Source organism: Podarcis pityusensis (assembly GCF_964106645.2).
Source record: "Podarcis pityusensis genome assembly, chromosome: 11".
In the NCBI taxonomy this organism is placed as follows: Eukaryota; Metazoa; Chordata; class Lepidosauria; order Squamata; family Lacertidae; genus Podarcis; species Podarcis pityusensis.
Window position 1 is genome coordinate 30,403,448 of NC_138036.1, and position 19,054 is coordinate 30,422,501.

General features: G+C 41.4%; 1 protein-coding gene across 1 annotated transcript in view; it reads right to left on the reverse strand.

Annotated features, from left to right (window-relative positions):
- Positions 1-1,574: 1,574 nt before the first annotated feature.
- The window catches only part of MAP1B (microtubule associated protein 1B), a 70,157-nt gene continuing 52,677 nt past the window's right edge, over positions 1,575-19,054 (reverse strand). The window contains exons 5-7 of the mRNA XM_080972195.1: positions 12,731-19,007; positions 9,197-9,435; positions 1,575-7,726 (exon numbers count right to left, since the gene is read on the reverse strand). Coding sequence (XP_080828321.1) covers positions 7,571-7,726; positions 9,197-9,435; positions 12,731-19,007 — 6,672 coding nt within the window. The 3' untranslated portion in view covers positions 1,575-7,570. The remainder of the gene's footprint in view (positions 7,727-9,196; positions 9,436-12,730; positions 19,008-19,054) is intronic.

The following is a 19,054-nucleotide window of genomic DNA, read 5'->3' on the forward strand; positions in this document are numbered from 1 at the left end:
CCTCAGCATGCTGTTAGCACCTGGTTTTTGCTCAGTGGTTTCATCATTGAAAAGGGGATGACATAAAACCTTGAGGGAACAGAATCTAGAAGAGAGAGAAGAGAGAGCAGCAGGAGCTGAGAAATCCCCTATTGCCACCCTCTGAAAGCTCTGCTGCAGTCTCAAGTGCAGACTTGAAATGTCTGACAGATCTTGCAGATACATCGCAAACATGTCATGATCAATATTAAAGCCCTGAACCAAAAGATGCAGTCATTCCTCTATTGTATTCTATTGTAGGTCTTACAATGCCAATCAGGGCCAAGGCAGGGGAGATCAATACATCATTTGGTTGGAAATCTTCGAAGAGATGCCTAGAAGCCTTCAGCAAGTTGGTGTCCTCCTGATGTTTTGTAGTAGGTAGCCTGATGAGAGTTGTAGTTCAAAACATCTGCAGGGAATCAGGTTGGCAGAAGCTAATTGAGTGTATATTGCGGTTTAACCCTCGGCTCCTTCACTCCCTCCGCAAAATAATTCCACTTTTGCTAGCCGGGGTATCCAGATTATGAACTCACAACTTAAGCAGGGACAGGCCAACAATAGATTTAAGACCAGAAGGCATCTCATATACCCTGAAAGAGATACTGGCAGGCACTACCAGCAAGTCACAGCATTTACCAGCTCATCTTATGCCTGAATTTGGGAACAATCCAAATTACAACTGATTGGATGGAAGGCTCCCTCCCCCCCTCCAAGTGTATATATTGGAGAATAATACCAATTGTAGCTGATGAGACGTGGAATCTTTCTTATCCCTGCCCAAAAAATAGCAGCCACTGGTTTTGTGTGGGAAACTCATCATAACTGCTACTGGTTTTATGTGCCAAACTGATCATAACAGCCATAACCGTAACTGTCCAATGAGTCAGTTGTGAGGTACCTGCCTTCCCACAGTTGTCTCTTCTCCAGGGTTTTTTCCCAAGCAGTCATGGATGGTGTCTGTGCACAACCAATCTCTGTTCTGCTCTTTTCATTTCTCTGCATGTTCTAGGAGACCTGTGGGGGAGGCAAGCTGGTTGCAGGGGGGGGGAACTCCCTGGATTCTTCAGCAGCCTGCCTCATCACTGCCTCTTGGTCCACTTCCTCTCCAGCCTCTGCTTCTGCCTCTGAGTTTGAACTGCTCTCTGCTACAGCCTCTTCCTGCTCACTAAACCCTGTTGCCTCTTCAGATTCTGACCCCTCCTCCTCTCAGTCTGCTCCCTCTTCTTCCTCTGACCACTCACTGTCATCCCACCACCAATCCCTGGGCTCTGAGCCCTCTTCCCACCACACCTTTGCATCCAACCAGTCAATGACAGCCGCAATACTTCCAACAGCAGCCAGTCAGATGCCCCTGGGAAGCTCACGGGTAGGCTGTGATTGTGATGGCTACTCCACACCCCATTTGTCTCCCACATCTACTAACAGAATTCATCTGCTACAGAATAATTACATCTTGCAACACTTTCTTTCCTTTGCTGTTTCCAGGAATGCGATTTGAGAAGAGAGTTGAAAGTGCATCCTCATATAAATACAAAAAGAACCCACACTGACACTTATAACTATTTTTGTATTTTATTGTGGAACTGAGCTTGTTTCCTTTACATCAAATATCCTCAACAGAAGAGGGGATATTGCACACAAATATCATAAAAGCACTACATATTACTTTCACTGGAAACTAATTTTCTACATTAGATATGACTGGATAGAATAGAGGTGATGAAGGATTATAAGACATAAAACCATACACAGCTGCAGACCGACACAAACAAGACCATTCGGAACAAGAGAGAGAGGAGTGTGTGAGGAGCTTCTCAGCCAGCAACAAGACTTTCTCGCCATGGTTTGGAAGAATTAATGGCTGCATGCAAACATGTGAAAGCATCCTGGAACTTCAGAATTGCGCTTTTACCAATGTGAGTACAGCCCAGTCTTGTATGAATAGAATGGAGGCTCCTAAAGCTAATTCAGTGCAGAGAAGCATTCCCTCCCCCCCATAAATGTTCAAGGTTTAGATGCTGCATTTTTCTTGCTTTATTTTGTTATAATCACAGCGAACTTTCTTCTTTTAAAATAGCAAGCATCTTTAACAAGGCAAATAATGCAATTTGCAAATGCATTTTGAAAAACTGCTTGTTCCTGGACTGGTTTTTTGTTGTTTTGTTTTTGGGGTGGTTTGTCAACTATTCAGTGAGAATATTATCACTTACAGAAACTCTCTTTTTGTTCTGTAAGTGTAAAGATTGCATTCCCCCCCCCCCATTGCTTAATAATGCCAGACCACAAAAACTACTATTTTCCTCTGAGCAAGAACTTCTGGTTACATATGGACAAAGAAGAGGCCTAGGACATAAAATTTATAATGCAGAGCGTCTCCTTGGAGCAGGAAGCGTTGGGGCAGGGAGACTTGGAATTTCCCCCAGCAAATTTATTTTCTCAGTTCAGTGTTTTTAGGTTCCTAAACTGCTTAAGCTATTGAAGACAGCTAAATACATTCATATACACATTTGGATCCATTCACCACAGTATGAGAAGTTAAAAATAACTCAAAGAGACGAAGAATGGGAATGGAATCAAAAAGGTAGGAATTGTTGTAACCAGACCCACCATATGAAGATGAAAAGGCATGCAAAAGAAGATCCATTTTAGGCTACAATCTTATGCACAATTACCTAGGAGTAAATCCCACCAAACTCTGGGGATTAGCTTCTGGGTAGACGTGTATAGGACTGCACTGTCAAGTTGGGAAATGGACTGTGATCTCGCCTAAACAGTCACTGAATTTCATTCAATGGAATAGTACTATCATAAAGGCTACGATTAGGGGAATGTTACCAATGGGCAATACCATCATTTTCTAGAGTGCTATCAGCACTCAAATATTGACACATTAAAATTAGGCTAATCAATATTGAACCATGCTTCTAGTAATCTGTGCTGAGCAGCAGAGCTCAGAATCAGTATCCATGGCATTTCCTGGTTGACTGTCAATAAGCTAATTGTGTATGGCTGTAACTAACACAATTAGGTTAGTTGCACAGGCAAGAAAGGCATTAATTTGGTCAAGAGGAGTTTTTCTTTTTAATAAAAAAAAACACCGCCAAAATTGGCTGCCATTGAAAACTTGTGTGTGCGTAAAAAGCAGATTTGTTTAGAAAATTTATACCCCACTTTTGCAATCTTATTCAGAATCCTGAAACGGATAGCTCAGGCTATCCAATAAATTGTTGCACAAGAGGAAGGCACTCCCCTTCGTGGTGGGGGGGATGGGTATCCATCTCATACACTTTCCATCGCCCTGTATCCTTGAAAAGATGTTCCCGAGGGTTCTCAAACCCCTAAGAGCCAGTTCTCAAGAAGCACATTGGATTGCAGACCTGTGCGCATGTTTCTGTGTGCAGATTGATCAGGGACATGGCTTCTGCGCAACTGAGATCTTTGAGATGAAGCCATACAGAGTATCATTTTTTTATATACAGGAAAATGTTTGCTGATATCCAAGAGCTGAATGGGGCTATCAAACATTTCTGAGGCATTTAAAAGAAGAAGTAGTGCACCCAACATAAATACCTGATTAAATTTTTGTTCCTACAACAAAATATGTATGAGAACGATTGAGGATGTTCTTAGAGTGAAGGAATGTTAAGGCCGGATTTGAACCCCATTGAGGCTGCAATCCTACATGCACCTATGTGGGAATAAGCCCCCCTTGAACTGAGTGGGGATTACTTCTGAGTTAGGCATACATAGGACTGCACTGCTATGCTGATTTCAACTAATCTATGGGACTGCTGGTGTGCATATGACTAGAAAGACTGCCACTTCTCGGAGGGCGTGGAGAGATGGCAGCTTCTCTTTTGTACATATTCATTTAATATTGCTATTTAGGGCTGAACTAAAAGAAAGTCTTCATTTTTTAATTAAAAGAAGCAGCTTGTTTGGAAACAGGCCAAGTGGCTACTTTCACATACTCGCTTGCTGTTAACGACATTCTTCTGTTTATTTATTTGCAATATGTTTATAAAATATACTCCCACTAAAAATGATTTAATTTCTGCTTACATATAAAGTGGGGGGCAGATCATAAAACAAATCATTTCTGCACAGTTCACTGATAAATGGAATATTGTGTTAGTAACTTGGTAGACCCAAAGCTGAAGACCCCTGGAGACCTACTTGGGAATAAGCCCCACTGCACTCAGCAAGACTTGCTGCTCGATCCATAATGGGATTAAGACTGTAAAAGGCCAATCCTCCTTGACCCTTTGCTAACAAGGCAAGCTCAGGATGTGGTGCAGTAACAACTGTGGCCAGCGCATCGGCACACTTAATGTGCTGTTGATGGTATTGTGCTAACTCATCCAGTGGGGACGAGGGCACTGCCCAAGATGCACCACATCAGAGATGCTGTGTAGCTGGGCTACGAAAAGCTAGTGTTGAGCTGCAAAAGGGGCAGGCAGGAGTACCCAGGGCTCATCAGCTATGTAGCATTTCAGCTTCATGGTGCCAGCAGTTTCAAATTACAGGTAGCGGAACTAACTTCCCCCACTTCAGGATTCTGTTTTAACTATACTGGGACAAACCACTCTGTGCTGTGGTGCAACTTCCTCTTTAGGTTTGAGCTGTTCACATTAGGAAAGAAGCATTGTACATACACTTAACTTAGAAATTCTGCCTCTTTCCACAGTACATTTCCCTTTGTCTTTCGTACCACAATCATATGGAATTTTTAAGGACGCGAGTCCCAAACTACTACTAGTTGCTTCCATGTACATTATTCCAATAAAAGCAAAGAGACCACAAGAACACAAGCTTTTGAATGACCTGGGTGAAAGAATAAATAAAGTAGCATCGCTACAAAAGTCAAACAAAAATAAAATATTAGAACTTTTTTTTTAAAAAAATGCACAAAACATTTAACAAACAATATTTCACAGCATTAACTGGGCTAACACAGCCCAAATTAAAAGGGGGGTAGTAGTAGTATGAAAAATAATTTTTAAAAATTAGCAGTGCAAATACACATCTATAAAATAAAAATAAACAATGTTAACCATTGAAATAAATTATAATAGAAAATAAAACGATATAAAATCCACTATTTAGGGAATCAAAGCCTTCGGCAAAAAAACAATTGGCACAGAACAAAGCAAATTCCTATTACGGCGGTCATGTAAATTCCTTACAAAACCACAAAATAAAGCGTAATGGATATTGTTATATGCAGTGATAACTGCGACCCAGTCCTCAAGATATTCTACCAGCACCAGTAAGATTTCCATGAAGCTTCAGGTACTACCACAGGTTCTGTGATGCCCTAACCCTTTGACAACTGCCTTAATAATGAGTAGCCTTCCCTCAAGCTGTGCGTGATAGTTGGCTTTTTAAAAAAATCAAAACTTCTGCCCCAAGGTAACACAAATTCTGTGACAACTGAAGCTTAATTCTGCAAGATGCATAAATTATGCACATTTGCATGACTTCTGTTATGTTGCATAATTAATTTTATGACTGCTAATCTTGGGAAAATGCTCCACAGGGTACTGAGATTCCCGCCAGCCACTCCTCTGGGTCCTCCCTGTAACCATAAGGGTTAAAAAGAGAGGAAGAGCGCTGAAATTCTCAGAAAGCTGAATTCTGTAATCAGCTTTTCTGCACCCTTCACAGAATTGCAACATTCACACAATCCTAGTTTTTCTTTTGGAAGGGATCTGTAAATATGGGGAGCACGAACTTGCTTGAGCTAATTTTAAGACAGGTACCAGGAGAAAGGAAAACCTACAGTAGGTAGAGCCAGTTCTTCTGCTGCCCCAACTAGTAGCCCTGAACAGGTGGAGAAGTGCATTGCAGCAGCACCCCAAAGAATGCCGCGGTGCAACTGCCAATCAAAAGCTGCTTTCGTTGATACATCCCGCCTCCAAAAAAACATTGCCACAAGCAAGTGTTGGGTTGCTTGTGCCCTTGGGCCAGCCCAGAACCTAGGCAGTCTCTTGGCTAAAAGGAAGCCAGCCTGCATTTTAGTTCTTGGGTTCTTTAATCACTGACACATAACAGCATTTTTTAGTGTGCTCCCTGCAAAATTATTATCGGCAGTTATGTTAAATAAATACAGTACTTCATTCTCACCAGAACCTCAAAATAACATTACGCACTTGTCTTACAAAACTACTTAAAAAAAAAAAATCCCTTCACCTGATTTTTTTTCTTTGCAATTTTCCTGTAAACAAAACTTCTGTTTAAAAATTCATCTATTAAAAGTTCGCACCTAGCTAAAAAAAAAAATCAAATCTGTACATTTGTTCCCATATTCGCTCTTAAATTAACTGTCAAAATAAGGTGAGACAAGGCTCCAAAAGACTGTACAGAGTGCAGAGAACCTTTTGCAACATTCTGTATGTGTTAATTTCTGGTACCGGGCACCCTTTCTTTCACAAGGGAAAAGGGGGAGGAGGAGAAAAAGCAGACTTTCAAAAAAATAAAATAAAAGGCTTGCTGTTCAGGTGCACAAATGAAGTGCTCAACTTACATGCATAATTCATAGCACCAAGCTGTTTGACCAATCAGAGAGGTTTCCAGTAGCACACATGCACACGCATACTTCTGTACTGGTGTAACTATAATCCTACACAGATGTTTTATAAACTTGCTATCTTGCATTTAAAAAATAAGTGCATCAAGTATCTTTGTACATTCAAGTCACATTCTAAGGCAAATTGTCTACCATAGGTACTCCCAACTGCTTTGGTATGTTGCTTCAGTAAACTTGAGTGTGACTTGGGTGTTTCAGCATGCAAGTTTGTCGAATTTAAGAGTAGACTAGATGTATTTTTCACTGGGAGCATGCCTTAGACCAACATGTTTGCATGTTAAACTGAATGGGGTTCAAACTACTTGCATATATTGCCTAGGAGAGTTCTGTGACGCGAATATGACATGTTCAAAGTGAAGTTGCCAACAGCAAGTGAGTGTTTTGTATCTTACGTCCCTTCAAAGCCACATTCGGTTTCACGTAATTTTCTAGCTAATTTTGTCACTAAATTAAAAACGCCCGCTCTTGCAGTTATTCAGACTAATGCAAACCTACATCTTTCTTTTTTATGTGATGGCAGACTGCAGGAAGCAATATATTGATTGCTTTGAGAGTAATGCAAAACTAATGATTTTATTCTCCTCTACTCCTCTCTCTCGCTTTCTCTCCCTGTCTTTCTCTCAAGGGCAAACGCCCCCATACCTGGCAGAAGTCAGCAGTGTTTGCTAGTGCATGGTTTCCAACTGTTCAGCGGAGATGAACCAGAATCTGCAGGTTTTGCAGTAATTTGAACCCTATGGTGGGAATACTGTTATTTCCCTTAGCAATCAGCAAAAGACTGGAAAAAAAAGATTAGTGACTTGCATCACTGTGATACAGTATAGCATTTGGCAGGTATATATATATATAGTTCGGCAGCTGAATTAGATGGGTTACATTAGAAAAGGTGTTTTCAAATTGAAGAATGTCTGGAAACAAAGTTTAAGGTTGTGATGCATTGATTTTTTTCTTTTTCTTTTTCTACAGTTCAATCTTGCATGCAGGGAAAGATTCATCTTGCATAACAACAGTGCTGCTGCTCGCCAGTACCATGATGTTAAGGTCCTGTTGTTTCTCGTGGGTCTCTTGATACCATTCCCTCATCACCTCCGAATCATGGGTAGGGATTAAGGTCACCTGCAATACAAGAATACGAGAACAGAGGACACATTAAGATCAAACGGAAGGCGGTATTAATGTGTGAGCAAGTCTTGAGAATACTGGCCCCCATTTTGAAAGAATACTTCTGTGGCTAACACCAGTAGCAACTAGGTGCAACAAAAACATTTATCAGAAGACGTGGATTTTGAGATGTTGAGAAATCTAAACTCTATCTCAAGGCATATGGTCCTTATGTAAACAAGACAGAGACTACTTGGGGTACAGTATAGAACTTCAACCTCTACAATTGTGAAATGGGAGCCTCTGACATTTTAGGCACTAAGTTCTACATATCCACATTTTTCAAAATACTGAACACATGATGTGCAACACTATCACATTTTTGTATGGCTGAGGGCATCTTTAGCCCCATCCACGGAAGAGCTGCTTCTCCAAAACTGGCCTCGGCCCATTATAATTGTTAATTAATTACCTTCTGCATGTGTGTCTTGAGGCAATCTACACAACACAGTAAAAATACTTAAAGCAGAAAATAACAGCAAATGAACTAAAAATAAAATAATATAGAAGGACACACTCATGGCAGAGGCCTATTAATCCAGTTGAGAAAGCTTGACCATGCTGTTGGGTTATTGAAATGTTACCCCAAAATGGCTCACAGAAAACCAGTTTCCAAGCATTGAGCACAATGTTTAAAGATGTACTTAAGCCAAACTCAAAATCTTGGATATAGAACATGAAACCATTAAAATATATAGTAGACACACAAAATTGGGTATGCCATGCATTTGAAGACATGGGACTACCACATTGCGTCTAGATCTGCACTTAAACATCATTCAAAGTCTGAAAAAGGCACCTACAGTAAGGTTTTGGTAATATGCAAATAGTCAATTAAAATGTATGATTAGTAATTAACACAAACTGTGGAAGATTAAGAGAAAAAACAATTTTCAATATAGCTCTAGTTGTTGTTTTAAATCATGAGCTTATGAGAACACTTTCCTCCCCACTGGCTGTATTCACATGCCATGGTAAACCATAATTATTGATTTACAGTGAACACACAGACAATTGCTAACTTGATCCTCTCCTAGCAGGGTCGGAGCAGCAAAGCAGAAGTCCTGACAACTCAACTAAAGACTGCTTTGTTTTCCTCCAATTGAATTGCCATGTGAAGCCAAGGTTTGTTCTTGTTTTGCCAACCATGGTTTGTTTGGGAGAAATAAACTATGATTCCTGACTCAGAAACAATGCTAAGTCCGTGCTTGTTTTTCCATGGGAGTGATCTTTATAGTAATGATAAACCATGCATTCTGGTTTTACCATGGCATGCAAGAGGGTCACTGTGACCAGAAAAAGCTTGAAGAAACTTGTTATCAAATATGAGGCACCTCTCAGCATCTTGGTTTAGGAGATTTCTCAAAGTTCCTTGTCACTTTTTTATCTCTTCAGATTTTAATTCACAAATACTGGAGAGCCTACCTGCATGTTGCTTCCCCACTGAGCCTTGCCCTCCAGCAGAGAATCCAGGACAGCCCTGCTCGGTTCTTCAGCAGCAGGATCATTCCCACTCACCACGTAGTAGGATGACCTCACCCTCTTGAAAAACTCTACATCGACATTCTTGCTGTTGCTGTGGTTGGGAATATAGACCAGATCCAAATACACAGGAGGTCCTGGAGGCACAGCTATAGATTTTGTTTGTTTTACATTTCCAGGTCCTTAAAAAAAAAAGCACACAAACACACACAAGGGTCTTGTCTGAGTTATTGATGAGAAAATGTGACCTTAGAAAACACGTAATTTAAAGTTGGACAGAACTAGCTTGTCACACTTTGACTGTGGAACACATATTCCCCAATGAATACTACTGACTCTTAAAAGATTTGCTAAAATATGACAGTTATAGAATCAAAGACTGCTTAGTGAGGAGAACAAGAGGGGAAAATATACCTGATCAGTTCTTATATAGTTTTGTTTTAAACCCTCATCATCAGGTACTTTGTATCATGTAATAGGATTGGTTAATTCAAGAATTGTCATGCAGAAACTGTGATTATTAAATTGTCTTTCAAAAAAATAGGATTCTTCAACAGAATTTATGGAACATCAAAATTTTTGGGAAATTCCTGAAGGAGGTCCTTCTATTATACAGTTTTCAAGTTGGAAGAACTACTGTCCCAAATGCCAGCTCAAAGGTCACTCAGATGTTGGAACCAGGAAAAGGTTGACCCAGACCATTAGGATGAGAGCTCTAAGCAAAACCATGGCAGAACAGTAGCACCTTGCAAGATATATAAGAGCAGCAATGCAACTGCGTTTAAGAACTGAAAGTAAGATTTTCTAAAAAGAACTTTTGGGAAAGGGGCCAGGAAGAAATCAGGAGATCAGTTGCTCAACTTGTTCAAAAGATGTAGGTTGTGTTTACGTTCAGCACCTTCCAAGTTTGTGAGGTCAAGTACTCATTCTCACCAGCCACAATTCAACATTATGCAATTTCTCATGTTATTCATCTTTGTTTAATGCTCCTATTGCACAACAGCACTCCCCAAAAATTAAGCAAGAAGGGGAATGGGAATCAGTATATGGCTTCCTATATAAAGAAGTAGAAATACTAGGAGATTCAGTATCACAGTGGATGCTAATCAAATACAGCATAGGAGAATATGCAAAATGAAGCTAGGACTGGCTGGGTATTGTGCTACCACAGTACTGTGCTACCATTGTACTTCTTCCATTCATGAAAAAGAAACTGGTAATACAAGGCTAATAGAGATAGGATATACAGAAGCAATAGCACATGCTAACTGAGGTGCTAGTTCTGCAAAAAAGGCAGGATACCAAAGGCAAAATGGGAAAGCCATTCTGGTTTGGTTTGGTTTTTTAAAAGGCTGACAATTAGCAGCTTCTAATGCTTACAGTTCTTTCAGAAAATAAGAGCTAAGGCACCAGGGGAGTGCATGATGAACATGGATTACATCTATGTGTATGCTTGCATGGACCCATCTTTTTGCTATTTCTACTGTTCTAGGCATTCATGAAAATTCAGGAAGATCTGCCCATAGGCTTCACTCTGTAAACAAGAAATAGCTCTTATACATATTCCACCATCCTCACTTTTCACTATAGTTCTTCTAGCAATCAATACAATACCAAACTCTTTGATGGGCACCTCTGGACCTTTTCTTGTAGCCAGTTGCTTGGCTGCCTAAAATGTACACAGTGTTTCATTTCTACAATGAGGGATGTTATAGGTCAAGGCATTCTCAGAAACCTTTTACCTGCTGACTGGACCCTTATTCTTTCCAAAGTAACAATAATGTACATGGTATCTAAGCCTTTCCTTCTTTCTGGAACAGATTTTACTAGCACAATGTAAACCATAGCAGCAGCATTTTTACTGCCTCAGGTGTGAGTAACATACCTTTAGCTTCAAACACCTGTATGTGCATTGACAACAACATTCAACTTCTATCACTATTTTGGGAAGCAGCCCTGTCTGCTTTTGAGCCACTGTGTGTCTTCCCAGTCCAACCTGTTATTCAGGACTGAATTAAAACAATCGGGAAAAAGCTATGCCCCTACCCATTTACTATAAAGGGGAATATAAAAGCGGCTATAATATAATTCCCTTTTCACAGAGGTGGGTGTAATTTGCAGACACAGGAGCCTACACAGATGTTAAATGTAGCAGCACATTGTCCAAACTCTATGGCATTACACAGTAAGTAAATAAGTAATAATAATAATAATATAAAATATCCATAGCAAGCATTTCTGCCATGTCAAATCTGGATCTATTCTCAGTCATTCTTCAATAACAAATGGATAAACAAATATCCATGAATAATTAACGTTTGATCAAAATACTGTTAAACTGTACAATGGATGGCATCAAAATTATGGAAAGCAAAAGCAGGAACTTATGTAGGTTTATGGTTGCATATGTGAAATGATTGTTTTTAATAACCAATGTATAAGCATAGGTACAAAAAACAGGCAACAGAATTCATACTTAAAATTAAGCCAAACCATAGATAACTGTGAACAATCAAGCATGTCTGGGCCCAGAGGTAAAATAACAGCCACTTTGCTCTTCCCTGCTGCTTCAATACCCAAAATCAGCCCATGGTTTCACTTAGCATTACATGCAAATCTGAGCTCATGCTATGTATCTGCAAAATAAGTCACGAATGGTAAGCAAAGAGCCAATCTTGGCTACAACTTGTAGTTTGTTCGGAGTGGATGAAACCATGAACACATATGTTCACACATATTGCTAAGCCAAGTCATGCCATGCTCTGGGTAGCATGGCAGCAGCAGGACTGGGAGAGAAGGGAAAAAGCCATGATTTTTGCTCCAGGATGCCTCATGATTGCAGTTTGCCTTAGTTTGCCTCAGCATTATGTGCAAACTGGCCCGCTATCATAGCTACGTTCTCTTTAGATGATCGTTTCACAACATAGGTTGAATCTGTAGCTGAAGCAAACAAGTGCTGCATCTAGGGTAGGACTAGATCCTTCTGGCCAGATCCTTCTCTGCTCCTAGCTTCGCAAGGCCATATTTGACAGGTGGGGCTGCCCACCTGTCAGTCACAGTGAAAACAAATGATTGGGTGTTCTGAAGTTGAGGCTTCAAAGCACGATGCAGGGCTTGCAAAGAGCCCCGTGTCATGCTTTGAAGTATCTGAGGCTTTACCAGTGGCTGATGGGAAGAAGAGCTGAAGTCTGCTGCCTGCAGCCATCAACTGTGTCAGAGTTCCCCACAGGGATCGCGCTAGCACAGACGAGCCATTAGCAGATGAGAAGCAGAGCCAAAGCATGCTTTCTGCTTGAAAGCACACAATTAGGAGTGCACTTTGAGGCTCCTGATTTTGCACTTAGCAGCCACATCTCTGCCTGCACATGACGTCAGGTGTGGGGCAGATGGGCGGGGCTGGCTGCCCAATGTATGGCCCAAGGGCTGGAGACTCCCCCTCCCCTGCTCTTTGGAATTAACCTTGCCATTTCTTCTTACCTGCAGTTGCGGTCTTTGCCGACTTCGATGTTGTAGAGTTGGCTGCATTCTTTGTCTCCTTATCTTTCTCCTCATTACGGGAAGATTTTATCTCTGGAGTAGAGACATTTTTGGCAGCTTTCTCCACGGACTCCTTCTTCTTTGGCGAAGCTGTTCTGGAAACTTTATCCAGCGAATCCTTCAAGCCAGCAGGCTTTGGTGAAGCCACCTGTTTTGATTTGCCGTCGCTCTTCTTGGAAGGAGAGGAAGACTTGGTCTTAGTGCCCTGCTTTTTCGTCTTTGTCTTTTCTTTTAGATCCTTCCTCAACGGTTTGCCTAAGTTCTGATCGATAGGCAAGGCTTCTGGGTCTACCATGGAGACGTCAGGATGTCTAGGCGATGGACTGCGATCTTGCATGGGGACTGGCGGAGGGTCAATGTGTTCATATGTAATGGTTTTATCTGTTGGAATAGTTTCAGATTCATCTTCCGAGTCAATGTTAGCATCTGCTGTAATAGAAGGACACTCTTCTGTTTCGGGCGGCACGTCTGAATCCGTCTGTGATGGGGCAGATTCGCTGACGGAGGTTGGGGGAGTTTCTCCACACAGGCGCGCCTGCTGTTTCCCCCCTGAAGGAGGCTGTGCTCCTCCAGACTGAGTCAACGGCTTCTCTTGCTCTTGAGACTGTTCTTCACTAGCAAACCATTCCAAGGGGTTAGGGTTGATAAAGGAGGGAGAAAGTTCTGTTTTGGGATGCTTGTATTCGCAAGATGTAACGAGGCACAAATCAACATCTTGACGGGTTTCTGGTTTTTCTGAAACAAAGTACTTATCAGCCTCATGGTGGTAGCTAGCAGTGTCCGGGGATCTCATAGCTTTCCCACTCACTTCATAAGAGTAACTGACAGTCTCAGATGACTTGCTAGTTTTCCCAGGGGTCTCATAAGAATAGCTGACTGCCTCAGGAGATATGTGTGTTTTTCCAGTGGTCTCATAAGAGTAGCTGACAGACTCAGATGATCTGGTGGATTTTTCATAGGAGTAATCAAAGGCTTCTGGTGACTTGGTGACTTTCTCTGTTGTTTCATAGGAGTAACTATCCGCCTCAGGTGATCTGGTGGTTTTCCCTGTCGCAACATAGGAATAATCAAGAGCTTCAGGGGATCCAGTGGTGTGCTCTGTTTTGTCGTAGGAATAACTAACAGCCTCAGGTGATCTGGTAGTTTTTCCAGTTCCATTATAAGAATATTTAAGAGCTTCAGGCGATCTGGTTGTTTCCTGAATGTCTTCCTGGTCCGTAAAGGCTAAGAGCTCTTGGCTATGTTTTGTTAAAGGGTCTTCAACTATTGAGGTATGATAACCAAATGATTTGTCGGGGGACATGTGCAATGATAATGGAGGTGAGTGGCAAGCGGCAGTAGTTGTTTTCATCACAGGAGGTGAATCTGAAAAACCAGGTGAGTATAGAGGAGAAGATTCCCGTGGTGTTAGTGGAGATAAATCAGATTTTGGTGAAAGTTTTTCTCCAAGGCTGTTCACTTTTTCTGATGGAAATGCAGAATGTAAGGGCATATCACTAGGCTGAGTGACACCTGATATAGTTTCTTCTTGTAGTGGAGAACTTGCCTGTGATGGTGTATGAGCAGAGGAGGAAGAGGGCGAAGCTTCTATCTGAGATACTGAAATAATCTCAGAAATATCCTTATCATTGCCAAAACATGCTTGTTCCACTGGTGATATTTTATTTGCAAAAGAGTGCTCCTGCATGTCTGTAGGGCTATAATCGACTTCAGTTGGACCATTTTCAGATATATGGTGCATAGCAGCACCTACTATTGGATGTTCAGGAGACTGTCTGCTGAAGTCCATTGCCAAAGACTGCTCAGGGGAATCTTGCCCAAATTCTACTGACATAGTTGATTGCTCAGGAGACCTGTGATCTTGAACTGGTGTCCTTGATTTTGCTGTTTTAGGGGAGAAATCTGGGGGAGAAATGGACATAGGTCTTGGGCACTCCTCTTTAGATGGAGACATTTCTGTTTCCTGAAATGTTGTTGGTGTCTGAACAACAGATACAGAAAGAGAATCGTCTACTTCAGTAGAATGTGGGGATCCAACTTCAGCATGCAGTGAAGGAGATACATCATCAGTGGTTGGTTCTGGGAATGAACTAGTAGCAACAGATGCTGTGGAAACAGAGGCAACTCCTTCAATATGTGAATAAGTGTCTTCTGCTACAACTTCATCAACAGGTGTTGCAGATTTATCAGAGACTGTACCTTCAGAGATTGACATCTTGGTGTCTTCTTTGAAACAACTAAAATGACTAATATCTACCTGTGTAGGAGAAACCTCTCCTAGCTTCCTTTCATCCAAAACCAATGAAGGCTGAGTTTCTGAAGTTTCTAAGTCATCCTTTTCCTTTTCTAGGACAAAGTCCAGTTTTGTTGGTGAAAGCTGTACATCGTTTTCAACTTGCTGTTCTTGGAAAAGGTTTGTAGAAGCAACATCAGAAACTGGGCTCTTCTGTGAAGGAGAACCATCTCTTTCACTCTTCTTTTCAAAGGGACTGTCAGTATCCCTAGCAGAAGATATTACATCACCACTCAAAAATGCATAAGAGGAAGACTCTGAACCAATCAGTGGGGGACTTCGTAAAGGTGAGAGCACTTTTTCAGAAGGCAATTCAGAGTCAGGCACTGGTTCATCCATTGGGCTTAGTCTGTGTTTTGTAATATTATCTTTGGTATCACTAACTTCAAAGCTGAATGAAGCATCTGCTTTTCCAGTAGTTTCAGAAGGAAGTTGACTTGATTTTTCATCTGTGGGAGATTGATAATATGGTGTGTGTCCAGCACTACCAGCAGCTGATTGTGAAGGGGACACCACTTCTAATGTTTTATCATCAGGGCTGGGGCAGTGCTCTTCATGGGTTTCATGTTTTTCAGAGAGTGCTGTGAGAGCTGCAGGTTCTGATGTCACTTTAATCTCATTGGGAGTCAGTGAAAAGTTCACACTACGTTCACTTAGAGGTGTTTTAGCAACAGGTGACAGAGGGGTTGGACTTTCATCTAGACTCCTAGTTGGGCTATGCTTGTCATCCAAAGCTTCTGAAATTTCTAGTTTACTAGTACTCTTGACTTCACTTTCTCGTTGGCGGTACAGATCTTGGAAGGAAGATTTGCCAAATTTGTCTTCCTCTAAGGAAGAAGACGGTGAAATTGTAGAAGCTGAAACATTATAGTCTTTTCCCTCAGTAGCATCTGTTTTAGATCCTTCAGATAGCCCATTGAAAGCATCAGGAAGGGGAGAAAGTTTAGTCCTAGTAACTTCTTGAGAGTACAGTGTTGATTCATACTTGGTAATGTTAACATATTCTTGGGAAGGGGAGTCACTTTCCTCATTATTAGTCTCATCACTCATCACATCCCTTGGAGTTGACATTTCATCCATTGGAGTTGGCTCACTGGATATTTCAATGGTGGACTGGGTATAACCTGAAGTAGCAGTGAATTCCTCAGGCTGGTCTTCTCTGTTTTCTTCATCTGAAACAGTTGCTTCACTTTCTGAACCACCAGGTAGCGTTTCATCATGGATTGAAGATGCTGGTTCTTTAGCAGGAGATGGAGGTTCTGAGTACTTAGCTGGAGTGGTTAGGTGCATGCCATATTTATCATCAATCTCACCAGCTTCTGCTGCTTTGTCCACCACAGCCATAACATAATCCTCTTCAGCTTCTATTTTTTCAGTTTCATCTTCATCTCTGACATCCTCAGTTTTGTCTTCCTCCTCATTCTCTTCTGTTTCTGCCTTTTCAACCATTTCATCTACATGTTCTTCATCTCGCTCTTCACCCTCTGCTCTAAATTCTGCTTTTTCATCATATCTCAAATCTTTAGCTTTTTCATGCTCAAATGCTCCAGCCATTTCTTTGTCAGTCTCCCCAGTTTCTATTTTATCCTTCAGGTCTTGTTTTCTGAGGCCTAGTGGTGCCTCTTCTTCCTCATTGACAACTTGTTCTTCGGCTTCCTCTGTCTCAGCCTTTTCTTCATAGTCCCCTGCCTCAGAAGATTCCTCAAGACCTGTTCCTTCATCCTCAAACTTTTCATTGTCATCAACCCTGTCCTTTTCTACAGGCTCCAGCTCTTCAGGAGTTTGTTCACATTCACCCTCAGGTTCAGTGGTAGTTATGCCTTCATCAGGAGAATCAGCAGGCCCTTCTGTTTTTTCTTTCTGAACTTCATAATCCTTTTGTTCTATATCAGTTAACTTGCCTTCTTTTTCTATTATCTCTACCTGAGGCTTTGTTTCCTTTACTACTTCAACTTCTTCAGCTTTTAGTTCTTCAAAGTCTCTGGTTAAATCTTCTGGTGAAGACATAAGGGACCTCTCCGCTTCGAGTTCTTTTCCAGCAGCTGCAACACCTACAGCTGCTACGGTTGCAGCGACAGCTCCCAAAGCAGCCACTGCAGCAGGCGTTTCGGCAACCTTGATCTCTTTCTTTGCTGTCTTGCTTTTAACTTTTTCTTTTGGTTTCCCAACAAGCCCACTTTCTTTTCTAACAGACTCTTCCTTCTTTTGTGGCTTTGGCTTTGTTGTAGTCTTTTTCGACTCCGGCAGAGAGGCAGATGTTTTCTTTGTTTCTTTGAGAAGCTTTTTGGGCTCCTTCTTTTCTTCTTTTTTGCTCTCCTTTTTCTCTTCTTTTTTAGATTCTTTTGGAGGAGCTTCTTTCTTTGATTCTTTTTTAGATTCTTTCTTCACATCTTTCTTGGTATCTTCCTTTTTAGGCTTTTCCTCTTTCTTAGCCACTATCCTTTCTTCTCTCTTAGACACCTCTTTCTTTGGCTTTTCTTTCTCCTCTTGCTTTTCCTCAGATTTTACTTTCACTTCCTTTCTCACATGCTTCTCCTTTACTACTTTTGGTTTGACATCTGCTGCTTGTTTTTCAATTGTTTCAGATTTTGCCAGCTGCTGTTCCTTAGCTGTCAGATCCTTTTCTGTCACAGAAAGCCTAGTCTCAGCTTTTGCTGGTTTGTCCTTTTTTGTGGTTGTTTTTTCTTTACTTTCTACCCTTTGAGTCTTTTCAGGTGGGCTAGTCTTCCCTGTGTCAGACGCCTCCTCTCTCGATTCTTTTCTGACTGTCTTGCTAGACAGGGATTTTGCAGCAGGCTTAAGACTTTCCTTACTCTCTGCTCGCTGCTTCAGTTTAGTTTGTTTTACTGCTGGGCTCACCATGTTACCCGTTAGATCTTTCTGTGTAACTGTTGGTTGCTTAAGAAAGTCTAAATGTTTGAGTTTTTCTAGTCCATCTAATATGCTATATTGGGTACTGTTTCCTGGGAAAAGAACTCTGATTATTTTTTCAGCAGGGTTTGCAGGATGCCATACAATCAAGGATGAGATGGAAGTCAAATAGGAAACTGGGATGTCTACCTCCTGACCATTTGGTAGCACCAGCTCAGCTTTATCTTTGCTTGTACCCGTCCACTGATGCATAAAATATTGCATCTCTTTGCTGCTTTTGACTGGGTTGAGCACATACATCTCAAGCTTCCCTACTCCCATTTTCTGAAAAAGGATAATAGGCTCAGTGCTGTTTGCCACATTTCTAAAAAGAGGCTCTGGTTTCACAGACAGCTTATTTAAGTACTGCAGGGTAAAGCAAGCCTCCTCTACACTTCTTTTTAACTGAAAATTAGGATCGGGGTTTCCTAGGCTTTCAGGGGCATTAAGGAATACAACTCCTAAATCAGGTGAAATTAGATTTTTCATCCAGTCACTGTTGGTAGTGGAGCCTTGAGACTGTTCCTCTTCTAATTCAGCTATTTTCCGTTGCAACATGCTATTAATCCCTGGCAGGTTGTCATCTCCAATGTGGGTGAGCAGAATTGAATCCACTCTGTCCAAATGTCGAATGAGTTTCCAGAAACAAGATTTTCTTTCTGACCCGCCGTTGATGAGCATGTTGAATCCGTTGACTGCAAATAGTGCAGAATCTCCTCTTCCACCTGGGAAAATGTAACAGCAAGGTTTTGAAAGCTTCAGGAAACCTCCTGATGTTGGTGGCTCCAAGATATCAAAAGGTGATGGCACTTCCACTGATTCTGACAGGTACTCTGTGAATTCAGAAAGTCCTTCCATTTCAGGCAAGATAGAGGCAGAGTTTAGCTTAATGTTGATGAAATCTTGAAGGTTGTGTCTGTCTAGGTTTGAATTCTTCCAATCCCCTTCCTCAGGGCAGAAAAGCGTTAAGCTGGCTTTGTTGGCAGGATGAGTCGTGCTCAATAACTCTCCAATCTGGGGTGCAAAACATAAAGGGGAATGTTATGTGTCAATTTACACTA